Source organism: Sesamum indicum, linkage group LG8 (assembly GCF_026168435.1).
Source record: "Sesamum indicum cultivar Baizhima isolate 11 linkage group LG8, ASM2616843v1, whole genome shotgun sequence".
Classification (NCBI taxonomy): Eukaryota; Viridiplantae; Streptophyta; class Magnoliopsida; order Lamiales; family Pedaliaceae; genus Sesamum; species Sesamum indicum.
Genome location: NC_142664.1, coordinates 22,196,104 through 22,217,998, shown reverse-complemented (window position 1 = coordinate 22,217,998; position 21,895 = coordinate 22,196,104). Strand labels below are relative to the sequence as shown.

General features: G+C 33.1%; 3 protein-coding genes across 8 annotated transcripts; 1 reads left to right on the top strand and 2 right to left on the bottom strand.

Annotated features, from left to right (window-relative positions):
* The first annotated feature begins 1,350 nt into the window (after positions 1-1,350).
* On the top strand, positions 1,351-5,793 carry LOC105168427 (squamosa promoter binding protein-like 2). 4 transcript variants are annotated; one of them, XM_011088504.2, is made up of 6 exons: positions 1,352-1,494; positions 3,029-3,073; positions 3,251-3,997; positions 4,205-4,341; positions 4,877-5,140; positions 5,223-5,793. In XM_011088504.2, exons 3-6 carry the CDS (start codon positions 3,309-3,311, stop codon positions 5,543-5,545), a joined length of 1,413 nt encoding a protein of 470 aa, XP_011086806.1. In that variant the 5' UTR covers positions 1,352-1,494; positions 3,029-3,073; positions 3,251-3,308; the 3' UTR covers positions 5,546-5,793. The 4 variants fall into 4 exon arrangements, with proteins under 4 accessions (XP_011086808.1, XP_011086806.1, XP_088740249.1 ...); XM_088884123.1 differs by lacking the exon at positions 1,352-1,494 and adding an exon at positions 1,509-1,759; XM_088884122.1 differs by lacking the exon at positions 1,352-1,494 and adding an exon at positions 1,509-2,685.
* A 3,648-nt stretch (positions 5,794-9,441) lies between these two features.
* Positions 9,442-13,956, bottom strand: LOC105168426 (ranBP2-type zinc finger protein At1g67325). Of its 3 annotated transcripts, XM_011088501.3 has the most exons (10): positions 13,801-13,956; positions 13,492-13,537; positions 12,219-12,334; positions 11,274-11,547; positions 11,023-11,090; positions 10,688-10,739; positions 10,491-10,600; positions 10,254-10,278; positions 10,022-10,167; positions 9,442-9,760 (listed from the first exon to the last, which is right to left on the bottom strand). In XM_011088501.3, exons 1-10 carry the CDS (start codon positions 13,807-13,809, stop codon positions 9,758-9,760), a joined length of 849 nt encoding a protein of 282 aa, XP_011086803.1. In that variant the 5' UTR covers positions 13,810-13,956; the 3' UTR covers positions 9,442-9,757. The 3 variants fall into 3 exon arrangements, with proteins under 3 accessions (XP_011086803.1, XP_088740007.1, XP_088740008.1); XM_088883881.1 differs by lacking the exon at positions 9,442-9,760 and having other exon boundaries at positions 9,815-10,167; XM_088883882.1 differs by lacking the exons at positions 9,442-9,760; positions 12,219-12,334 and having other exon boundaries at positions 9,815-10,167.
* A 5,386-nt stretch (positions 13,957-19,342) lies between these two features.
* On the bottom strand, positions 19,343-21,285 carry LTPG1 (glycosylphosphatidylinositol-anchored lipid protein transfer 1). Its single transcript, XM_011088500.3, has 2 exons — positions 20,828-21,285; positions 19,343-19,747 (listed from the first exon to the last, which is right to left on the bottom strand). The coding sequence occupies exons 1-2, from the start codon at positions 21,174-21,176 to the stop codon at positions 19,527-19,529; spliced, it is 570 nt and encodes a 189-aa protein (XP_011086802.2). The 5' UTR covers positions 21,177-21,285; the 3' UTR covers positions 19,343-19,526.
* Positions 21,286-21,895: the final 610 nt, after the last annotated feature.

Sequence of the window (21,895 nt, the reverse complement as noted above, 5' to 3'; positions counted from 1 at the left end):
ATCATCCCAAAGCATCTTGATGTTGGTGTAGTATGTTGTGAAGAAGTCGCCTTGTGAAGCCGAAGTTATCTCTCATCTCAGTTGATATATCATAGGACCATTGTTATCACCAAATCTAACTTCTAGATTAACAACAAAGCTGTAGCATAAGAAATACAACTGCAAGCATTAGCTATTTTCTTGAAAATACAATTAAAAATCTAGGATATTGTCATACAGTTTGAAATTTAAGATGTTGAGCATTCTCAACTCCTTCAGTGGCAATGAAAAAAAAATAGAAACTAAATCAATATCTAAAGACTTTCATATAAAGGCCCTGGTTTGAAAATTAAAGAGGAAGCCATTGATTTCATAAATTGCTGAGTAATATATATCACAAAGTGAAAAACTATAGTCATCGAACTTCCTTAAATAGGTGCTTTCTCAAAAAATATCTTCTATTATTACATGCTAACTAAGCAACCTACATGGACTAGTGAAAAGCTCCATAATTAAAACGTTTTATAAAAGAGAAAACAGAAAACATGAAAATGCAATATCTCGTACTTCTCTTTCTACCAAGGTTCAAATGCTATCAGGAGTTGATGATCAACACATTTATTTCCATCACTATTCGTTTTTATCATTTTTACGATTATTTATTAACTTGATTGTCGGAGTCTTAATGTATTTTTGCAAATCTTCTTCTCAAAATGCTTGTAGAAACCCAAGTCCAAAACTCTCGAGCGGGACCTATTCACACAAGAAATATTTTTTTTGAAGAGCGCACGAGCAACTTTTTAATCGCCATTACTGTTTGTATTGTATTACAATCAATTAGAGTTGAGTCTGATGTCATAGTCTTACTTAACAACTTTTTGGTATTTAATCTTTTTATTATTATTTTCTCATACATTTCCCCGCTTCAATACTATATAAGTACTTCGTCACCTGCAAAATTTTTATTTGATTTAAAAATTATAAATAAATATTTTAAAAGTTACACACACATAAAAATGTACCGCATATTACCAGCATCAACTAATATCATTATATTTTAATTCCATATCATCCTATCTCTTTTTCATTGATGAGATATTATGCAATCACAGCTTGAAATCGAGGTATTATTGTCCCAAACAAACCAAACTAAAAACCCATGATTTAAATGAATCCCATTCTTTTAATTTTTTTGTGTTGGGGGGGCATTAAAAAGGCATGAGTTACATACATGAATCATTGAGAAATTTAAATTATCAAAGTATTATATTATATTTCTGCAATGAAATGAGAGCTGCAGAAATTAAATATAAAGAAGTAAATGCTAATAAAAGAGCTAATCAAGTATAGAGCAGCCCTATATCATTATCACTACTCCCCCCCCCCCCCCCCCACCCCACTTCCCCTCTCGATCTCACCTTCTTCTTCTCTCTTTGGTAAAATTAAATAATTTGTCTTCCGCTTTGCTTCTCCACATTCTCCAATCACTCTTTTCTCTCTTGTTTAATCGCATTGGTAAGCTGCCTCTCTCTCTCTCTCCTTATCAACTGATTTCGCCCTTTTCTGTCGTTTGATCATCCTTCTGTCTGTTTTTTTTTTTTGGTTGTTTAATCATATGTTTTGCTGTCGGATTAACTAACTCTGTGCTGCTCTAATGATTACTTGTTCCGAAAGGGGAGATGGTTTTCAGCTGGGGGAAAGTAAGAGCTAATTAATGAAGGGCTGGGTTAGGGATGTGGTAGTTGTTGTTGTGCTTGCTATTTTTGGAGAAGCAGCAGAGGTAAGTCTTTTCCAGTAACGGGGGATTAGTAGCTGTAAAGTTTCCCAAAATGTCTGAAGGAGATGGGAAGGGCGAAAGCTTTCCGCTTTGGAAATTGATGCTCTTTCTCTCTCTACTTCTTTTGCCTCTGCAAATATTCTTTTTTTTCTTTTTCCTTTTTTTGCCTGGGATTGGGCTTGGGGGTTGGGGTGTTGTGGTCTGAGGTGTTACCACGTCATTGAGGATGGGCAAAGCGACGTCGTCAGCGGTGTGCTTTCGTTTTTCCTATTCTTGATTTTCTCTTGGAGAAGGGAAAACATTTTCTTTGTTGCTCTGGGGGGAAAAGTTTTGTTGATTCCAATAAAGAATCCTAAATGGGGAACCATAACTGCCCCATCAACCACCATGGGCTTTTCTATTATATTTCTTTTCTTTTTCATTTTTTAACCATCGATCAAAGGGTGAAAATTCTGAAGCAAATAAATATAGATTTTCAGTGGTGTGCTGTTCTTGATAAACATTTTTGGACCAAGGAACTGTGAAAATTCATAGTTTATTGTGTTACTCTTTATTTTGGAGTTGGTGTCAAAGTCATTGAAACTGACAAATGGAGGCCTTTCTTTTCTGTAAAAGAGTATGTATATATATGAAATCGTAGTCATGCTCATCCCTGTTGATTGCTGTATCCTTTACAGGAAAGAAGTGACCAGTTAAAAACACCAGTTTTTGGTAAACGTATAAAGAGCAAAAAGAAAGAGAAAAAGGAGAGATTTGATTGTTCTCAAAAAAGGGTGGTTAAATAGTGAGCAGTAAAATAGTAAAAATCTATTTTCAGTTATCCGACCTGCTATGTAAAGAGGGCTGGAGAGAGGGGGAATATAGTATTGTTTTTCACATTCTTTTCTTGCCAGGAAATAAGAAAGAAATGCTCTTCCTTGAATTACATGGTATGATAAATATTGACTCTGTTACTGGAGAATTAGTTTAGTCTCTGGTAGGAAGTCGTGTTGGACATCTTTTTGGAGAATTCATAAGAGAAGAATCTGAAATTCTGTGCTGTAGAAATCTTGATTGACTTGAACTTTTTTGGTGATGAATGGGTTTTTGTTGCTCTGCTTTCCTTTGATATTTAATTGACTTCTGGGTGTGTAGGTATTTTTGCTTATTTTTGAATTGTGGAATGGAGGCTTGAGTACTGTGTTCTTGTGGTGATGAGTTGATCTGCACCTGTGTTTTTGTAAAAAAAGTGTGTTAATTTCCACTTTGTGATTTTCTGACTTCACGTATCAGGGATTGTAGCTTCTCCATGGGTTGACTACTTCTCATATCTCCAAGGTAATGGTTTCCGATAATTTCTTGAGCACTTTGATTGCATAAGCTCTCCTTGTCAGTTGATCCTTCTAGATGACTTGTACCTGAATACTGTGTGCTTGACATGTCGAAATGCTTCTCTACTGTCGTACTTTCTCCTATCTAAGCATGTTTTGGGTTTCTTGATTTTACACTTTGCAGATCCAGTGCCTAGTTTATGATGCATTGCGGGGAAAAGGAGATTTAAGAAAGTCCATTAATGAGCCATTTTGCTGAGATGGAGTGGAATTCAAAGTGGGACTGGGAAAACTTTCTTGGGTTTGGTTCAAAAGCAATGGAAAGTCCCAAGAAGCTGCAACTAGCAGACTGGACAATTGTTGATGATGGACAAATTGATGCTGGATCCTTCAATCTCTCGGCAGGTGGTGGGAATAGTGGTGCTTCTGACTCAGATGGTGGGCATGTTTCTTCAGCTAAGAGCTCGATATCGGCTTCTACTGACTCCTCGACAAAGGATGGCATGCAAAACGCCAACTTTAGCCTGATAACATTTCAGGGCTTTTCAGGAAATTTTAGCAAGAAGAAGGAAATGAAAGGAGCTCATGTTTCTGGAACTTCTCCACCTCTGGATGCTTCCATTGGCTCTGTGGAACCGTTGATTGGTCTGAAACTTGGAAAGCGGACATATTTTGAGAATAGCGGTGCTGGAGGCAATGTTAAGACTGCACCTCTTCCTGTGATGCCTACTCCTTCTGCTACTCCACTGAAGAAAACTAAGTCATTGGGTCAAAATCTTCCTATACCACGCTGTGTAGTTGAGGGATGCAATATTGATCTTTCAACAGCTAAAGAATATCACAGAAAGCATAGAGTTTGTGATAGTCATTCCAAATGCCCAAAGGTTGTTGTTGGAGGCATTGAACGGCGGTTTTGCCAACAGTGTAGCAGGTAATGTTCTACAAAAAGAACCATACGTGTGAAATTACATGTAGCTGCTTGTCATCTGATAGCATACATCTGACTCTAAATTTCATTGGCCAACTATAATTCCAAGATGACCTACTTATAACTGCACAATGTTCCATTCATGCACATGCTCTTAGCCAGTTTGGAAGATTCTCAAAGATTTATTCCTCCGTAAATTGTTGCTTGAAGGTTCCATAGCTTGTCTGAATTTGACGAAAAGAAGCGCAGTTGTCGAAGAAGACTATCTGATCATAATGCACGACGCCGGAAGCCACAGCAGGAAGCTATCCAGTTTAATTCGACAAGGCTCTCATCACCATTTTATGGTACTATGTTTAAATTTAACTCCTTAATATTGTTTACTCTTGCTGGATGCCCCACTATCACTATGGAAGTACATCTTTCTGGATACCCCACTATCACTGTGGAATAGGCATAAATGCAATGCATGCTTCAATGTTTACATTTGAGCTTACATGACTAGCTTGACTGCAGATTTATCTATTTCATATAGTTTTGTTCAGTGGTGGTAAACATGGAAAGTAGTTTATCTTTAAACTACCATCATAATATCAGCAAATAGTTTGATCTTGAAAGCAGTTGTGTCACATGGGCAGTAGTTTATTTTTAGCTAACCTGCTTTTACCTACCATTGTAAGTTCGGCTTTCCTCATATTTTTCCACCCCCAGATAAAACAACAAGAACAATCTGACACTGAAAACTAAAAAAGTAAGGGGTAAAGAGTGATTAGAATAGGAGACAAAGAATTTGATAGTGGCGGCTTTCTTTACTTTCCACCAAAAAGTTAGTCTAAGCCTGATACATTGATAGTTCTGATTATTTTCCTTTAACACATGCAGAGGGAAGGCCACAAATTAGTTTTTTGTTGAATGATGCTCCAGTTATTAACTCCAAAAATCCTGCTAATAGCACATGGAATAGCACCAGCAACTCCGAGTTCACCCTAACAAAAGGGTATCCTTTGAAGTCGAATGGAGATGGAGGTACTGACGAGCAAATGCATATGCGAGGCGTCAAACTGCCGCATGTCATCAATATGCATGGCACTGCTGCCAATGGTGTTTTCGCGTCGAAAAGCTCCATGCCCACAATTCTGAATCCAGGTTGGTTCTGCTTCAGGAGCTAACCTGAGTACTGGCATGTTTGGATACTCTTGTGTGAATATCTCACTCTTTGACTTTCCAGGTTCCAAGGGACCCCTAACGTGTTCCCACTTAGATGCAGCACCGGAGTATCGCCGTGCTCTCTCTCTTCTGTCAAGTAACTCGTGGGGTTCATGTGGACCAGAATCGATGCCTGTACATGATCAAATGCACGAACAAGGTACCAATGTGGCTCAGCCTATGATGCATGCAACCCCAGAAGGTGTCCCGCTCTCTTCTTCACAGTTCTGGCTTACTGGACATCAACCAACTCAGCCTCGCGTGGCCACAAACAGTAATTTTCAGGAAGTCCAGCTCCTCAAAACACCATACGAACCTGACTTCTATTCTAACATGTTAAACTGACAATCGAAAAACCATGTTAAAGAATATGTATTAAAACTCAACAATCGTGTAGGGTTAAAACTCTGGGAAAATAGATATTGACTTATTGCAAAGGATGTCGATGATTAAGTTGGTCACTAAAGCACTGGTTTTATTCTGGTACATGGTTCATGGAGCTGTCACGATCCTGCAGGAGTCTAATAATATTCACCTGCAGCCCATTTGAACAAAACTTTGTTCTGGAGCGATCTTGTTTTCAGTTCAGAGTTGTTTGTTTGTCTTGGGACATATTGATTGATGCATTTTGCATGCTTGTGTTCACTTAAAAAACATATTTTGATACGGTAGTTGTAATCTCTGATCTCATTCCAGTAGACATCTTCATTGATAGTCATACACTGAAATGTCATTGTGTGATTATGCATCACCATTGTTATTCAGATTGTCATATTCGGTGGATTGTTAAACCTCATGTTGCGGTGGTGATGAGATGCAGGTAAACATGTCTGAATATATGAGCATTACCCCGAGTCAGCGACAAGCTCAAGGTCATAGCCATGGCTGCATACTTTCGATTGCGCATTATCAGCTTAGTTCTTCCCTTTTTCTTCCAGACCCAACACTTTCTTCCAGATTCTAACCAATATAAAATTTCTTCAATTTTTTACAAGAACAACAAGAACAATTCCTTCATAGGATTTTTTCACTGTCAAGACCAATTAAAAAAGACTTCAAGGTCACATCTATCACAAGGAATTCCGAAGGGGCATTAAATGGCAAAAAAGTTACTATCAATCTCTGTAGGTGATTATAGAAACTAGTAGCAACCACACGCATGAGGAAACCAGGCCAGCCTCCATCTGCCTATTGGGCTACCATACAACGTTATAGGTATCGATACTAGCCGAGACGGCTATGATTATGCTTGAAACGTTTCAACGCACACCAGAGGGGTATGCAACAAAGAGTTAGTCCAGTGGTGGGTTGTGAATACGATATCCGTAGCCTCTATTTTCTGTTTTTGTCCCTTTTTTATTTTTTCCCATTACAGAAGCAGAAGAGTAGAGTAACATTCCGCAAACCCATTTGAGATGATTGTACTTATACCATGTGTGTCGGCCAAAACTCTTATAAACGACTCACTATCGTCAAGAACCAAACTTGAACTGACTGGAACCAACAAACTTTCATAAAAATCTTAGCAAGAATTTAAACACATGTTATACGGTAGTAACATTCGATCTTAGCCATTCTAGCTGACTCCACCATTGGACACTCTGCCATCTTCTCTTCAGATTTATCCCTTTGACATATGTGTGATAAACAGAAATTAAAATTGCCCGAACTTCTGTTCATTATAAAGGTAAATTATAACTACGTTTGTGAAGTTTTGCTTAATTACAAAAACCCTTTATTGTTTAAAAAATAATAAATATATTCTTATATTTGATAAAATTATATAATCTTTAAATAAAAATATAAAATTATTAACAATATCCTTACTATATTTTTTTAAAAACACAAATTACAAATTTATAAACAAATTGAACGGAATGGATGAAAAAATTATAAAAAAAATATCCACTTTATCAATAAAAAATAAAAAAATTAAATAAATAAATAAAATTATAATTCCTAATCCACAAGAATTTTTTTTTTTGTTAATTCAACACAAAAAATAGATGAAAACCTAACAAAGACTAACGAAATAGGATAATGTTAAACGATCATTAATGTCAAAGAAGTATTCGCAATTTTTTAAACAACGAAAGGATATTCATAGTTATACTAAACGTCAAGAAAGTTGGAAAGGTTGTTGTAATTTACACCCTAGAAAAAATTATTTATTTAGTCTTTTAATTTTGTTTGCTATTAATTATAGTTCTTTAAATTTATCCGTTTTAGTTTTAATCCGGTAACTTTCAAAATTACCCAATTTTAGTCCCTTCAACTAATTTCGAACAATTTTACCCTTACATAACTTTTCAAAAGCAATTTTAGTCCATACATATCCATTCATTTTGCATTTTATAACTAATGCTCGCCTAGAATAAAATACGAGTCTAGATTTATTGAAAAAAAATATTCATTTATATTAAAATTAGAACATTAGAAAAGACTATTAGCCTTTATTATCAAAAGGACAAAAGAGTCAAATTAGACTAAATGACCAAATTTATAGAAAATTGATAGATAAAAGACCAAAAATAATATTGTCAAAGATAAATAACCAAAATGAATTCAAACCAAAATTATAAAGACGAAAATGTTCTTTACTCCTTTACCCTAATCGTCATTATTACTCCTTAGGGTGTTCATTCAACAAAAGCCAACCAAGATATAAATAAAAAAAATTATTATGCCAGATTACCATGCCAAATGCTGAACCCAATTCAGTTAAACTTTGGCAGCAACTAAATACTTTTGGGGTGCTTAGTTTGCTATTTCAGAAATTCAAAATTTTTATTAAAAATAGTAAATAGTTACTTAAATATTATAAATCATAATTATATTATTGATTATTTTATTTTCTCCGTAGGCAAAACACCATAAATAATATGATATTAGGCAACATATAAAAATATGTACATAACAATTTCGTAAACATTTCAGTATTTGGTATGGTAAATCAAAATTAAATTGAATACAAACTCAAAATTTCCGGTCAAAAAAGTTCAATTGAGTCAGTTCACCACACATTTAACAAACTTGTTGCTTCTGCGCGGCCGGTGCAATATTTGCAAACATTAATTATATAGGTATAATAATTCATATAATATTTAACATCATAACTACTCACATAACTTGTTAATAACTAGCATACCCATATTGGATTCTTTTCGTATGGAACACAATCACCCAAACAAACAAATTTCCAATCCGATTCATTTTTTATCTATACATTTGAACCAATATTAGACGACCCAATTCATTTAAACCCAACCCACCCATCCGCCAACTCTAGTTAACTGCAATAGGACATGCAATATAATTTGCAGCAGAAAATCCAATCCTGGAAATTTTGCATGCCTAGGGATATCAGCAGGCAAAGGTACTAAAAGGAAGTAAACATGCATCAGCAACATGCACAATACAACACCAATTATTATAAGACCATTGTTCTAATGACCTTTTCTTCGCACAGATAGCAATTCTATATGTTTAATGCATTTCGATCATCTACGAACATTAAATTAGTAACTACCTTCGTTTATACACATACTTACTGGACATGAATGCCCCTAAAATGAGAACTTCAGTAAACAAAAAATATCTTGGCACTATTAGAAAGTTTTCAAGTCCAAAAATGTTGAAGGTGCAATCTAGAGGGGGGAAATGACCAACCAATGCATGAGCACACTCAAATAAGCCATTCATAGTGATTGTGGCATGTTCTGACTAACAGTAATCTCAACATCCATATGCCATGACCTCAAGATATATTGCTAAGTCACCTAAATTAGTAAACACGTCAACTGACGCAAAGACACATGATTACCAAGCAAAGCCCCAAACTCAGATAAAATAATGCCCCAGTTTCCATCATAGTGACATGCAAATAAACTTTCAATGTAAGATGTTGGCACTAACATCTTGTCTCAGACTCGATATCTAACAACTTTCGCACTTTTTCACCATCAAAATATAAGTAAGAAATAGAGACTACCATCTGAATCTTGTAGTGATCCTAAAAAACACAACCATTTCAAAACCAAGATTTGAGGAAACAACTCAAAAAAGCCACCAGAAGATCCTAAATATAGAACTTCCACACCAAAGATTGTTATAAACTATGCAGCAGGTCACAACAATTTCTACTACTGCTGCAACCGATCAACCGACATAGAAAATGCATGCTTTAGAAATCTGAAGACTTCAGAGACCCATGAAACAAGGCTCTTGAAGAGCAAAGAGAATTAAACCAAAATGAAGATTAAATGAATATAGCTCCATATGCGAATTATTGCACCACTAGAATATGAGATAGGGAAATACATAATCCTAGAAATAGAAATCAGAACCAATTCAAATTCTAGCAAGAATAATCTGGCAGACACATGATGCAACTTTATAAGGATAAAGACCACAAGAACCACTAGAGTTAATACAACAACTAGGAAGGTAGAGTAACTCGACAACCGCTGCAACAGGATGATGACATGACTGACTTTCAGACACCAAGACTGAGCAATGCTGGACGACACCCTGGACCTTCTCAAACATGCCTAATACTCACTGGAACATTAGACAATGGGAATTAATAGATTACAGAAAGCAGAGAAAATTAAGTAAAAGAAAATGCACAAGCAAACACTTCAAGACTCAAAGGCAGAAAAGAATAGCAGTGTCAGGAAATGCTTCCACGAAATGTAAATCCTTACACATATTGGAGCTGTGGGTATTTACTGAATTCTTTTTGTTACATGAATACAGAAGACCACAAGAAATAAACAATTTTAAGTAAAGTGACAAACAAAACAATATCACACAACAGACCTGATCATTTTCATCAGCTGGTTCTTGTGGAGACTTTTTTGTCTCAGAAGGTTTATCAGCACCGCAATTCTGTCTATTACACTTGGTCCTGAAAGGATAGTTTATGTTGTTGCATTTATCACACTTCCAGCTTCCCTCTGGCATGTCTGGTTATAAATCACAATTTCATAAGTAGTGTGAATCAACGCTTGATGGTATGACAAAAAAACTAAGAGTCGTAAATAATACTTACACGAGTTCTTGCCTGATTTGGCACCCTGCATTGAGCATAAAAACAATTCAGAATATATACTTTCAGACTAAAGAGTTCGAAGTCAAGAAAACTTGCAAAACCAACATATAGACTCAGTTCAACATGCATCTAAAGACTACATATGCTGGCATCAGTAGGCCCAATATAATAGCAAACAGTTCATGATGAGACCATCTAAAAATAAGCTGCAGAACACCAAAAGGTAGAAATCCAAACCTGAGGTCCAGGCTTAGGTGTATTACACTTCCTCATGTTGCAAACTGTTCTAAATGAAAAATTGACATTGCCGCATTTGGGACATGACCAATCATTGCCCCGAGTACCATCTATCAAAATACAAAACAACTGATAAATCATAAAACACACTACTTCAGGTCAGAAATAAGATTAGGGATGCACAAGGAATCACATACCAGCTGCTTTCTTCTGAGATTTATCCTCGGGGAAAAATCCAGGTCTCAAACCCTGCAGTTTGTACAACCCCATTATAATCAAGCAAAGAATCACACATATAAAATGACTCATTTCTCAAGTAAGCAAAAGAAACATATTCTTCTCTATAATCTGGAAACAACAGAGGTGAAATCTTTTAGGAACAAACAGGTTATGAGAACATAAAAACTACTTATTGTTTTTACCATCATCAATTCAAGATCAGGATGTTAGCTACCAATAAAGATCACCAGATACACATATGAATGAGCTAAGGGTAAACAGTAACTTCATAACATTTGACATTTAAGCTTACAATGGTAGGGCTCATTGGCAAACCAAGACCATAGCGATCCATGAGAGGGGGCACACCATACATCCCACCTACAAGGTGGAAAACATACGAGGGACATCCAATCAGCTTAAAAGATAACAATAACTGAAGATGCCATATAAAAGGAGAGACCATCTTAAAGATGGAAGTTACCAATGAGCATGAATTTTAAGAAACTACTTGAGTTGTTATAATATTTAAATTGGTGCCCAACAAAATACTAAGAGAAATACCATTTCCAATCATTGATCCACTTGTATAAGGAGGGTGACCAGCCAAATGCAAGGGCCGGTATGGGCTACCTCCAGAGAGATGATTTCCATAGTTGTAATGATATGCCGAGCCCCCAGCAAAAGGCATATCATATGGAGGAATAGACGGTCCATTCAACAAAGAAGAGGCATAAGGAGGTATATCCATGTACATTGAGGAGGGTGCACCAGCGCCAACATAGGGAGCTACAGATGAGTAGCCATGAGGTGTTTGCATTGGTCTGACTGTAGATTTCTGAAATAGACATGTCATTCAAGTTAGTAAACAACCAAAGGTCAAGACAATATTCATAGTCTTGAAACGATAAAGGAAATATCAGCTGTACATCTTCCTATAGAGTACAGAACGCATATAATGTAACAAAAAATTGCCCAGCTAAAATTTCTTGATCTTAGTGGGTGTTTGGGAGAGCCTTTTTTAAGTGATTATGGGCTTTTAACTAAAAATAAGCTCAAATTATGTGTTTGGAAAAATGACTTTTGCTTTTGCTGTTCTGAATTTAAGCTGTTTTCAGCCATAAGCTGAAAGAAGCAAGGGACCAGCTTTTACTGCTTAATGGCATTTCTGTACTTTTTTTGAAGCTGTTTTTGGACATTTTTGTCCTCATCAAATTTTTTTTTCTTTTAATTAAGAGGTGGGCATCAAAATAAATGTACGAACAAGTGATTTTTCCACAACTTTTTTTCCAAACACTCAAAACTTAATTATTTTTAACTTTCCTATACTAATTCCAAACACTCCCAACTTTTACTACAACTAAAACTATCAACTCCTCTACAACTTTTCACTTTTTTTATAAGCCAAAATTTCTGCAAACGCCCCCTTATTTTCATGAAAAAGAATACAGCCAGCTTTTTATCTTGCTAACTCTCAGAAACTCATGATTAAATATTTTGAACTCTTACAGAGGTGTGATCAGCAGGCCTAGGCTGAGTGCAGTTGCGCATATTACAAGTTGTTCTAAATGAGAAATTGACATTTCCACAGCTAGGACAGGTCCAGTCGTCTTCCCTACGACCACCTACAAACCCAACAGGCTCAAATAAATGACAGAAACAATGGTCACAGGAACTGATATATCGCAGAAAACAATCAAACATTACAGAGGAGGGGCAGATAAATTTGATATCACTGTTAAGAGCTTTCCCATAACTTAGTCAATTTGAACATCATGTCATTATTCAATGTATCTAAAGTAAAACTTAAATACCATTAAGAACCAAAGCAACTTTTTATAGTGCAGACCAATCTAAATATCATTTAACTAACACAGAAAATAACAGAACAAGATATTAGCCACTGGGAAACTACATGTGTGAAGGTCCATCATACAAGATCATCATCGATTATAAGAAATTACTTTGCCTGTAAACCGAATGGTGAATTCATTTTCCAACACAAACACAAGAATGATGTGTCATGATTCCATATGCAAGTTTTTCAAAGGAGAATATTCATATCAAGGAATGATGTGTCATGATTCCATATGAAAGTAATGTTAGACACGAACCAGCATCTCTATCCTGTCCAAACATATTTAACATGTTTGATAAACAAGCAAAAAAGTTTGGGCCTCGTGACCCAAACAACTATACACAGAAAAAAAAAAACTTAAAACGTTGAATTGCCCAGTAACGTAATGTTGTACATATGATCATATTTATGGTGTGTTGACAAGTTGTGAACAACTGTCACACACCAGTCAAAATGTTACTTTTGCATAATATTCAATATTTTCACGTATGCATGATCCAAGTGTCAGAATAAGCATATTACATGCCAGATTAGTCACGAACAAATTCCAACCACTTTTCACTCATTTACTGTGCTAGAAAACTTGATTTTGAGCGTCCAACGTGCTCCTTGCATAGTACTTCCTAGCCATGTTTCTAAACCTGCTATCCACCAAATTAAATAGACAATCCTGGATTGGTTTTTTAACCCAATAAATGCATTTCATCTTTCAAAAGATAACATCTATTATCAGGGTATTCTGTCAGCAGTTGACACAATAAATGCGCACAGCCATATACATTTACTCTCTACTTGAACGAGAAATGTACACATTATATGATTAACAGAAAAAAATAAAAAATAAAAAAAATAATTTGCACAACAACAGCTTCATGTATGACACAAAAATAAAACCACTTCAAATAAAGGTGATGAAAAACATACCATCCGTTCTCGCACGTTTAGTAGCTGAAGAATTTCTGCTATCAACCTAAAATTAACAAAAAAATAATTCCAGCAGAAGTTAATAACAATGACGATTTTCACTACATGGATCTTACTATTGAATTTATCAACACACAGCAGAAACACATAAATTTTTTATTCGAAAAGCACATAACTCCTAATCATTTCAGAATCATTCAGTGGCGAAAATCGCCAAAATCGAGCCGCATAAATGGCCATAAAATGCAATCTGAATCCAATAAAATTCAGGGGAATAAACCGATTACGCAAACAATAAATTCGAATTACCTGAGACATGGAGAAATTCAGAGGGGAAAAAATGGAAAAATTTGAGAATATCTTCCGCTAAGCTCCAAGGGTTTGGCCCCAAGAGAGAGAATCGAAAGGCAAATTATAGAGAGAGAAAGTAGAGGGAGGCACAGCTGCGCGAGTAAGTATTAAAGGGTTTTCTCTTTTTATTTTCAGGGTGCAGTTTTTAATATTTATTCGTAATTTCATACTTTTTTAATTTAATTTAATTTAATGATTACATTATATTTCACTTAATTTGTTTGAATTAACTTCTAATGAAATATTAATGAATATATGTATATATATCAATACTAATTTATACTAATATAAAAAAGAAATGGGCTATATACTGACACGGCACACTAATTTTTTATAAAGTCAAAAATGTCGCTCAAGTAATAAGATAACTAACTTATTCAACTTTCCAAATTATACATTAACTAATAAAATGATGTATCGATTTGTATATTTTGCTCTTATTTATAATATTTTTAAAGTATAAAAAAATATTTATTATATACATGCAGAACATCGTGCCACAACAGCTAGTATAAAAAGAACACATACATTTTGCATCTGATAGCGATCTGTAACACCATTGTACCCACTTTTTATTGTGATGATAATACCCTTAAGTAGAATTTTTTTTAATGTGACGTATTGCTTTATTTAATTTTTTTTATTTATAATATATTTAAAGCATTAAAAAATATTTATGATATACACATAAAGATAGCGTGTCATAACAATTAGTAATAATAAAACATGAATATAAAGACTATCCAAGTAAGCGTTGTATATGCATACTTGAACGATCTTTTTTATTTTTATTCCGCCACATGAAAAAATATATATAAATATAATTATTTATTTTCATCCAAAAGTTTCAGTATACTTTTTTGGATAATTGATTAGTAATACAATTTAAATTTTATTTTGACGTCAAATAATACTTAAAAAATTAATATATTTTTACCAATTAAGAAAAGTAATTTTTATTTAAGTTTAGGTAAGTGTACAATTGATTATAATATCCCAAAAATTCACTCATTTTTGTAGGTAAATTTAGCTAGTGAAGGAATTTAAATATATTTTCATGTTGATTATATTTCTCTCTTTTCATCATTACCTTAATTGTAAATTATCTATCAATTTACCTCAAGAAAAAAATATCTGTTATTTTATTTATTTTTATATGTTAAAATTTAAATAGCTTGTAATTTTATTTATTTATTTTTATAGAAATACAATTTTATAGTAAAACCTTTTTATCTTAAAGCAATTATCTTGTGAAAATATTTTCATAATTAGAATATATTAATATTGGTTCTGCAATTGAATAATTTATTTAATTTTTTTTTAGTAGAAGAGTTCTAAAAAATATTTTAAAAAAACAATGAAATTTAAGCTATACTCTAATCATGTGAAATTGATTGCTACTAAAATACTGTTACTTATACTTTTCTCTTCCATAAACAATAATTTCTGTAATTAATTACTTATATCAATTATTTTTATTCATGACAATTCGAATTTAATTTATTGCATAAATTTTGGTCAAATATTCATTTAATTTTTCTTAGATTTTACTTAATTAAATAATTATAAAAAAAATAAATTACGTGCACATATTGAATGTGCTTTAGTACATATTGAGATAGGACGAAAATTGAAAAAGTATGAAATCAGATTTTAAAAATGATTTTTTTTGTTGATTTGAAATTGTGTTTAACTCTCATTTCATGAGTCTTTTACAATTCAAATTCAAATATATTGATCAGTTTAATATATTAATCAAGAGTTTAACCAATTTAATTTTCTTATGTATTTTTTTTGTAAAAAAACTATCACTCTACTGTCAAATTAATCTTATCAGAAACTTAATTTGGGATTATCACTCTGAAAATAAAAATGAAAAACTCTAGCAATTTTTTTCAAAATATCAATACTAAACAAAAATTAATAAACTATGTAAAAAAATTTAGAATTTTAAATGGTATTGATTGATTTATCAAAAAAAATTGCAAATTCAATGATTTTAAATTAACAAATAAATATGATTTTTTTAGTACTCAATTTTACCCATTCAATAATCAGACCAGCAAATATTTTAGGGTTTAAACTCTATCCATACCCAAAAAATTTATTTCAATTGGTTTGGATCTGGACAATGTCCGCCCATTGAAAAATCAATATATAAAGTGTTGTCATGGGTATTCCAATAACCGATAGCTCAAAAGATACAAATTTGCAGGAAGACGTTTGATAGAATTCAACCAATCAAGCATATTGATAATCATATACCATTCAAAAAATATGTAAACATGTCTTATTCAAACTGTAACGCCTATTTTCTTGTGCACGCCTCGAATAAACAAAACACAACCTTCAATTACTATAAACTCATTATATTCTACGTCTGAAATTGCTAAATTTGAATTAAGTCGTGGTAGGAAAGAGATAGAGCCATAGAGGGAAGTCGAAGAAACTTCAGGTAATCACCAACTCGAAACATTTAATTTAAACGAGTAGGGATGTGATGGATTTTGTTTTATTTTTATTTTTTAGGTATCTACATGATTTATACTTTTGAAATTCTGTGACTGATTAAAATCTTGAATAATTGGTGTAAAAATATTAGGACTAATCATTGGTACAAGTCATTATAAATCTAAAACTGATGCGCGTGCATGAGGAATATAACAATGGTTAAATGTGTAAGAAGATTAGAATTATTATTTATTAGATGTCATAGCATACATACATTTCTGAATTGTGGTATTACACATATGTAATTATTTAATTGTGTTGTGGCTTATTTTGACAACAATGCATTCTCTTTGATGTCTAAGTATATAATGGTAGGTATATTTTATGAAGTTGTAAGTATTTTAATGCTCTTATTTCTAGTTGAGGGAAGAAATTATTTACTGAATGATTAGTAGTTCACACCATTTATTATATTTTTGGGATAATTACATTCTTTTTTCCTCAAATTTGATATAATTACACGTAAACCTCTTTGATTGGGGAAATTACATCTAGCATATCTGAAATTTGCTTCCGTCTAATAAATAAGTCCATCAATTAGTCAAAATTCATTAAATTTGTTGATATTAACAAAACAAACTGAATGAAAATTGATATTTACCATCAATTGGCTTATTACTGATTTATTGTAGGTCAATTAATTTTTTGGACTAAAGTACACTTATAATGGTGAAATACACCCCTTCACATGCATTAACGCGTGAAAACGTATGAGGGTAATTTGGTCACAAAAAGATTTATTTGACCTGTAATAAGTCAATCGGGGGTAAATATAGATTTTTTTTGTTGTTAACATCAGCAAATTCGATGAATTTTGTCTAACGAATGAACTTATTTGTTAGATAAAAGCAAATATCGGGAGTGCTAAAACACCAAATCTTAAGGGAGAAGAATGTAATTATCCCTATAACTTTCAGATGTTGTAGGGAATGGGGAGTTTGAGGAGGAATTGTATCGAGGATGATAGTCAACCAAGGAATAAATACTTGTGTAGCACTAATCAACAAGTTCCACACATAAATTTTAGAGATTTCTTTTTCTTCTATTTAGTTTTTAGAATTTAGCACTAGATGCAACCACTTTAACTAATTTGTTCTAAAAGTTAACAAAAAGAATTGTTACACAAATTTTGAATTTGTAAAAAGGAATTATGTGATTAAAAAATATGCACAAATGAAAATTGTATAAATTTCAATTCTCCAAACATGACGATTATGCTCTGATTTTCCTTTTCAGAATACAATCCATCGTCTGAAAGTTTGTGAAGTGTAATCTCCTTCAAACTTGTGGGCATAAATCACGAGTTGCCTTAAAATATTTGGTGTTAAGAAATACGTGGAATCTTTATGATTACAAAACTTTATTGAGGCAGAGAAATTTGGACTTGAGCCATTTTCATTTGACATACCCATAATGTGTTTGTACTATGTGCTGGAGGCCCTTTTCTATAGCATGAAAAGGGATTGGCCCAAATTTAATTTGAGTTTATTGCAAATTGGCTTGCGCTTGAAATCATAATATTATTATCAAATATAGGGATTATATGCGTGCGCTTGAAAAAGGGCTTTTCAACTTCTACCTCCTTAAAATTACTGTTGTAATATTTGGAATGCCTGTTTCTGCTTTTGAAATGGCTGAAAAAACGCTTTTAAACCAAAAATTAAAAGTGTTTTTAGCTGTTTTGGCTTTTTTTTTTTGTAAATAAATAGAACTTTATTTTTTACTGTTTTACCCTTATTATAATAATTTTAATTCAACTCTATTATTTTTTAATTTATTTTTAAAATTATATATTTAAATTTGATATCAAAATTTTCAAATAATTTAAATTTTAGCAATAACTAAATTTACACTTTTAAATATTTAACATTTCAAAATTTTTATATCTTATGTGCTATATTATCTAATTATATTACGTCGTTCATATATTATTATTTGATAAATTAATAAAATATTTATTTTTTACAATCATGTAAGTTTAATTATTGTGTACGATTGAACATTATATTACTTAATAAGAGCATTATTAAATTAAATATAATTTTTTAAAATTCGTAGAAACATAAATATGAAATACTAATTAAAATAAGATTTATGAACTTTTGTGGAAAAATAATTATTAATGACAAACAACAAGTGCAGTAATAAGCAAAACAAAAAAAAAAAAATAGTATCTTTTTCAATATACGGACAAAACAGTCTTTCATCAATTAAATTTATATTAAAAGTGATTTTTCTCCAGACACTATCCAATTTAACTTTTATCTGCTTTTCAATTTTTGTAAAAACACTATCCACTTTTAATTCTGCTACAACTTTCAACTTTTTTTAGGAAAATAACTTCTCTAAAAGTAGAAATTTTTGCAAACACTCCGACAGCGTTTTAAGATTATCAAAAAATTTAGATCCCACAACCCAGTAGTTTGGAAAATTACAACCACCCTAATGAAGTTGAGCATAATTATAAATACCCCATTGTTTAAAAAATTAAACAAATATATCCCCGAAACTAAAAATAATTATGTATTCCATAGATGCTGAAGTGAAAATTACTACTATATCATTACTAATTTGTTTTAAAAATGTAGGAAAAAGTCTGAAGAGGAGTAGACAAAATAATCCATAACACATATCAATCCATAAAAATATTTATTCTAAGAGATATGTAAATTTATAATTAATAACCCAAAAATTCATTTTGATCAGCATACTAGAAAAGATAGATGGAAACCTGCGGAAGCTAACAAATGGACTTGTTGTTAGACCTGTTACAATGAGGGAATAATTTGCAATTTTTCAAATAATAATTAGGTACTTATAATTATAAAAAACATCAAAAAAGTGGATGTAAATTTACCCTAATATATACATAAAGTACCATACTCAAATAACTTTTTCTTTTTTGTCTTAAATTTGCACTTTCTTGTGACATATAGAGAGCTCTTACCATTGGAGATGAAAATGGAGAAGGAAAGGGGGAAAGGAGAGCTCCAAGAAAGCAAGTAGCTATAGTTAAATAGCTCCATAACACATACCACAACTACTACATCTAAATGAAATGCAACTTAGTTCCAAGTTCAACAAAAAGAACACAAATGCAGGGCTGAATTCATTGTTCAAGCCATCAAAGACTAGGAAAATTAGGCAACGAAAAACAAAGACGATGGAACCTTTCATAACGCGATTGGAGATGAAGTGCCCGTCGGGAACGCGTGGAAGAAAATCACTATGGCCACGATTATATATCCCGCTAGTTGAGGCTTGTCCCATAATCCGTTGCTAGCCGTTGTGGGGGTCGATGTGGTTGGGGTGGCGGCCGGGGTTGTGGTCGTGGCCGTGGAGGTGTTGGTGAAGATGGCTGCGTCCGGGGAGTTTGGAGGCAAGTGGAGCAGCTCTGCACAAGCATAGGAATTTAAATAATTGGAAGTAAGATTTGTAAATGCAATCATAATACACGTGTTGTAATATACATGTCGTGGTGCATAGTTTTGTGAAATAACCGATCATATGATAAGTGTTCATGTGATAGATAGTCGGACCAAACATATAAGAATGTATACATTATTTTGCACAAACATTAACATTATGTCTTTTACTCTACCAAGTGATCTAACTACGCAAAAATTGATAATTTTGGATAAGGATTGAAATGAAGGAATTTTCTTTTAAAATTTTATCATGGTAAGTCCTAAAACTCAAATTTTAAATATTATTTAATGTGGACGAAAAGAAAGTGTAAAAGTTTAAAGGGTTGGACCCAATTCAAATCTAAATACAATCAAACTCACTGGAACGTAACCCAATCCTACCCAATTTAGAACAACTTAAGACCCAAACCCAAAAATTATCCGGGTATGGTTAGACCCATGGCCCTACCCACCTTCTTTTAGGTCTATTTTCCTTTTTCTCTAAAATTTTCTTTTACTTTTCAATAAGCAAAGTGTAACACAATTACCAAGAAAAAAACACTGAAAATTAAGTGATGGTATTAAAATTGTAGTATAAAAAATTATTTTAATTTGATCACTATAATATTTTTCATAATTTTAGTAGCTACAATAATTAAGTAAATATTGTATAACTAGTGGTAAAAGAATTTAACATAGGTATAGTGACAATATAATAGCAACAAATATATTTATTTTGTCGCTAAATTTATTACTATAAATGTGTTACCCACAGTGTTGGTTACACAATTTTTGTCGCTAATAATTATATTAGCATAAGATTAGAATTATTATAAGTTAAGCTACATTTTCGAGACAATTTTAAAATTACCACTTAATAATAATGTAAAATATTATGTATGCATGAGTACTTTGACAGTAAGTAATATACAATTGCATGTATATACACACAAATACACAACACAGAATGCTATACATATACACATATTTGCATGTGAATAAAAACACACAGTCGTCACACACACACTAATACACCAAGAGAAACACGCAGTAGGAGGAAGCCTTACTGGGGCATTCACTGACACTCGCATTAGCCAGCTTACAAGCCGACTGCAGCTGGAGTAAGCGCGACTCCTGCACCCCCATGCTCTTCACGGCCGCGTTGGAGCCGTTGTGGATCTGCTGGATTATGTAGCAAATGCAAGCCGGGTTGGTGTCCTTCAAGTCCGTCACCGAGTCGCAGCACTCCTTGGTCGGCACCGCTGCCTTCGCCGTCACGAACGGCAGGCACTGCGTCACCTTCGTGAACTCCGAGGAGCACTTTCCTGCAATCGAATCGTCCGCTCCCGCCAGCGCCGCCAGGCAGAGGAGCGCGGCCAAAACCAAGCGGGTTGAAGAAGATTTCTTGATCTCCATTGTTTGGGAAATCCAAGTGATGGGCTTTTGGGGATTGAGGGAGAATTTGAAAAGGTGGGATGGTGTTGATTTGAAGGGGGAGGAGGTGGTGGTTGGGAGGAGGAGTGAAAGGGCATTTAAGCCAATTAATTGGGCGTCGGCCATTAATGCGGCTCGGCTTCAATGAGCTGTTGGATCTTGAACACGCGGCGCGATTTTCTCCACGTGGAAGCCTGATGTTCCGAGTCAAGACAAGTCGGAAGTTCTAACGTGAACTCAAATCAGTCTCTTTCACACTGCGGAGGTGTTTGCATAATTTTTTTTATTTTTTTTCGAAAAAGAAAATGTAAAAAGAATAATAAATGTTTTAAAGGAAAACTATATATTATTATTTTTTAAATAAATCAATTATAATTATTAATACAAATATCTACATCTAACAATAACCAACAACTATAATAATTATATACTCATCATCAATATTACATAATTATAAATAATCAACAACTACAGAATAACAACTACTATTAAAATATAATAATATTATATATATATACATACACACACGTTGATGAAGTTTGAAATCATGACCTCATAATCACGCAACTTTAATTTCACTAATTGAATTAGGTCTCATTAACAAAAGTTTATAAATTTGATTGTATCTTGAATTTATTGAAAAAAAAAAAGCAAAAGCAAAAATTTGACTCTATATGCCTTTTGTACATTGACCGTAAGCT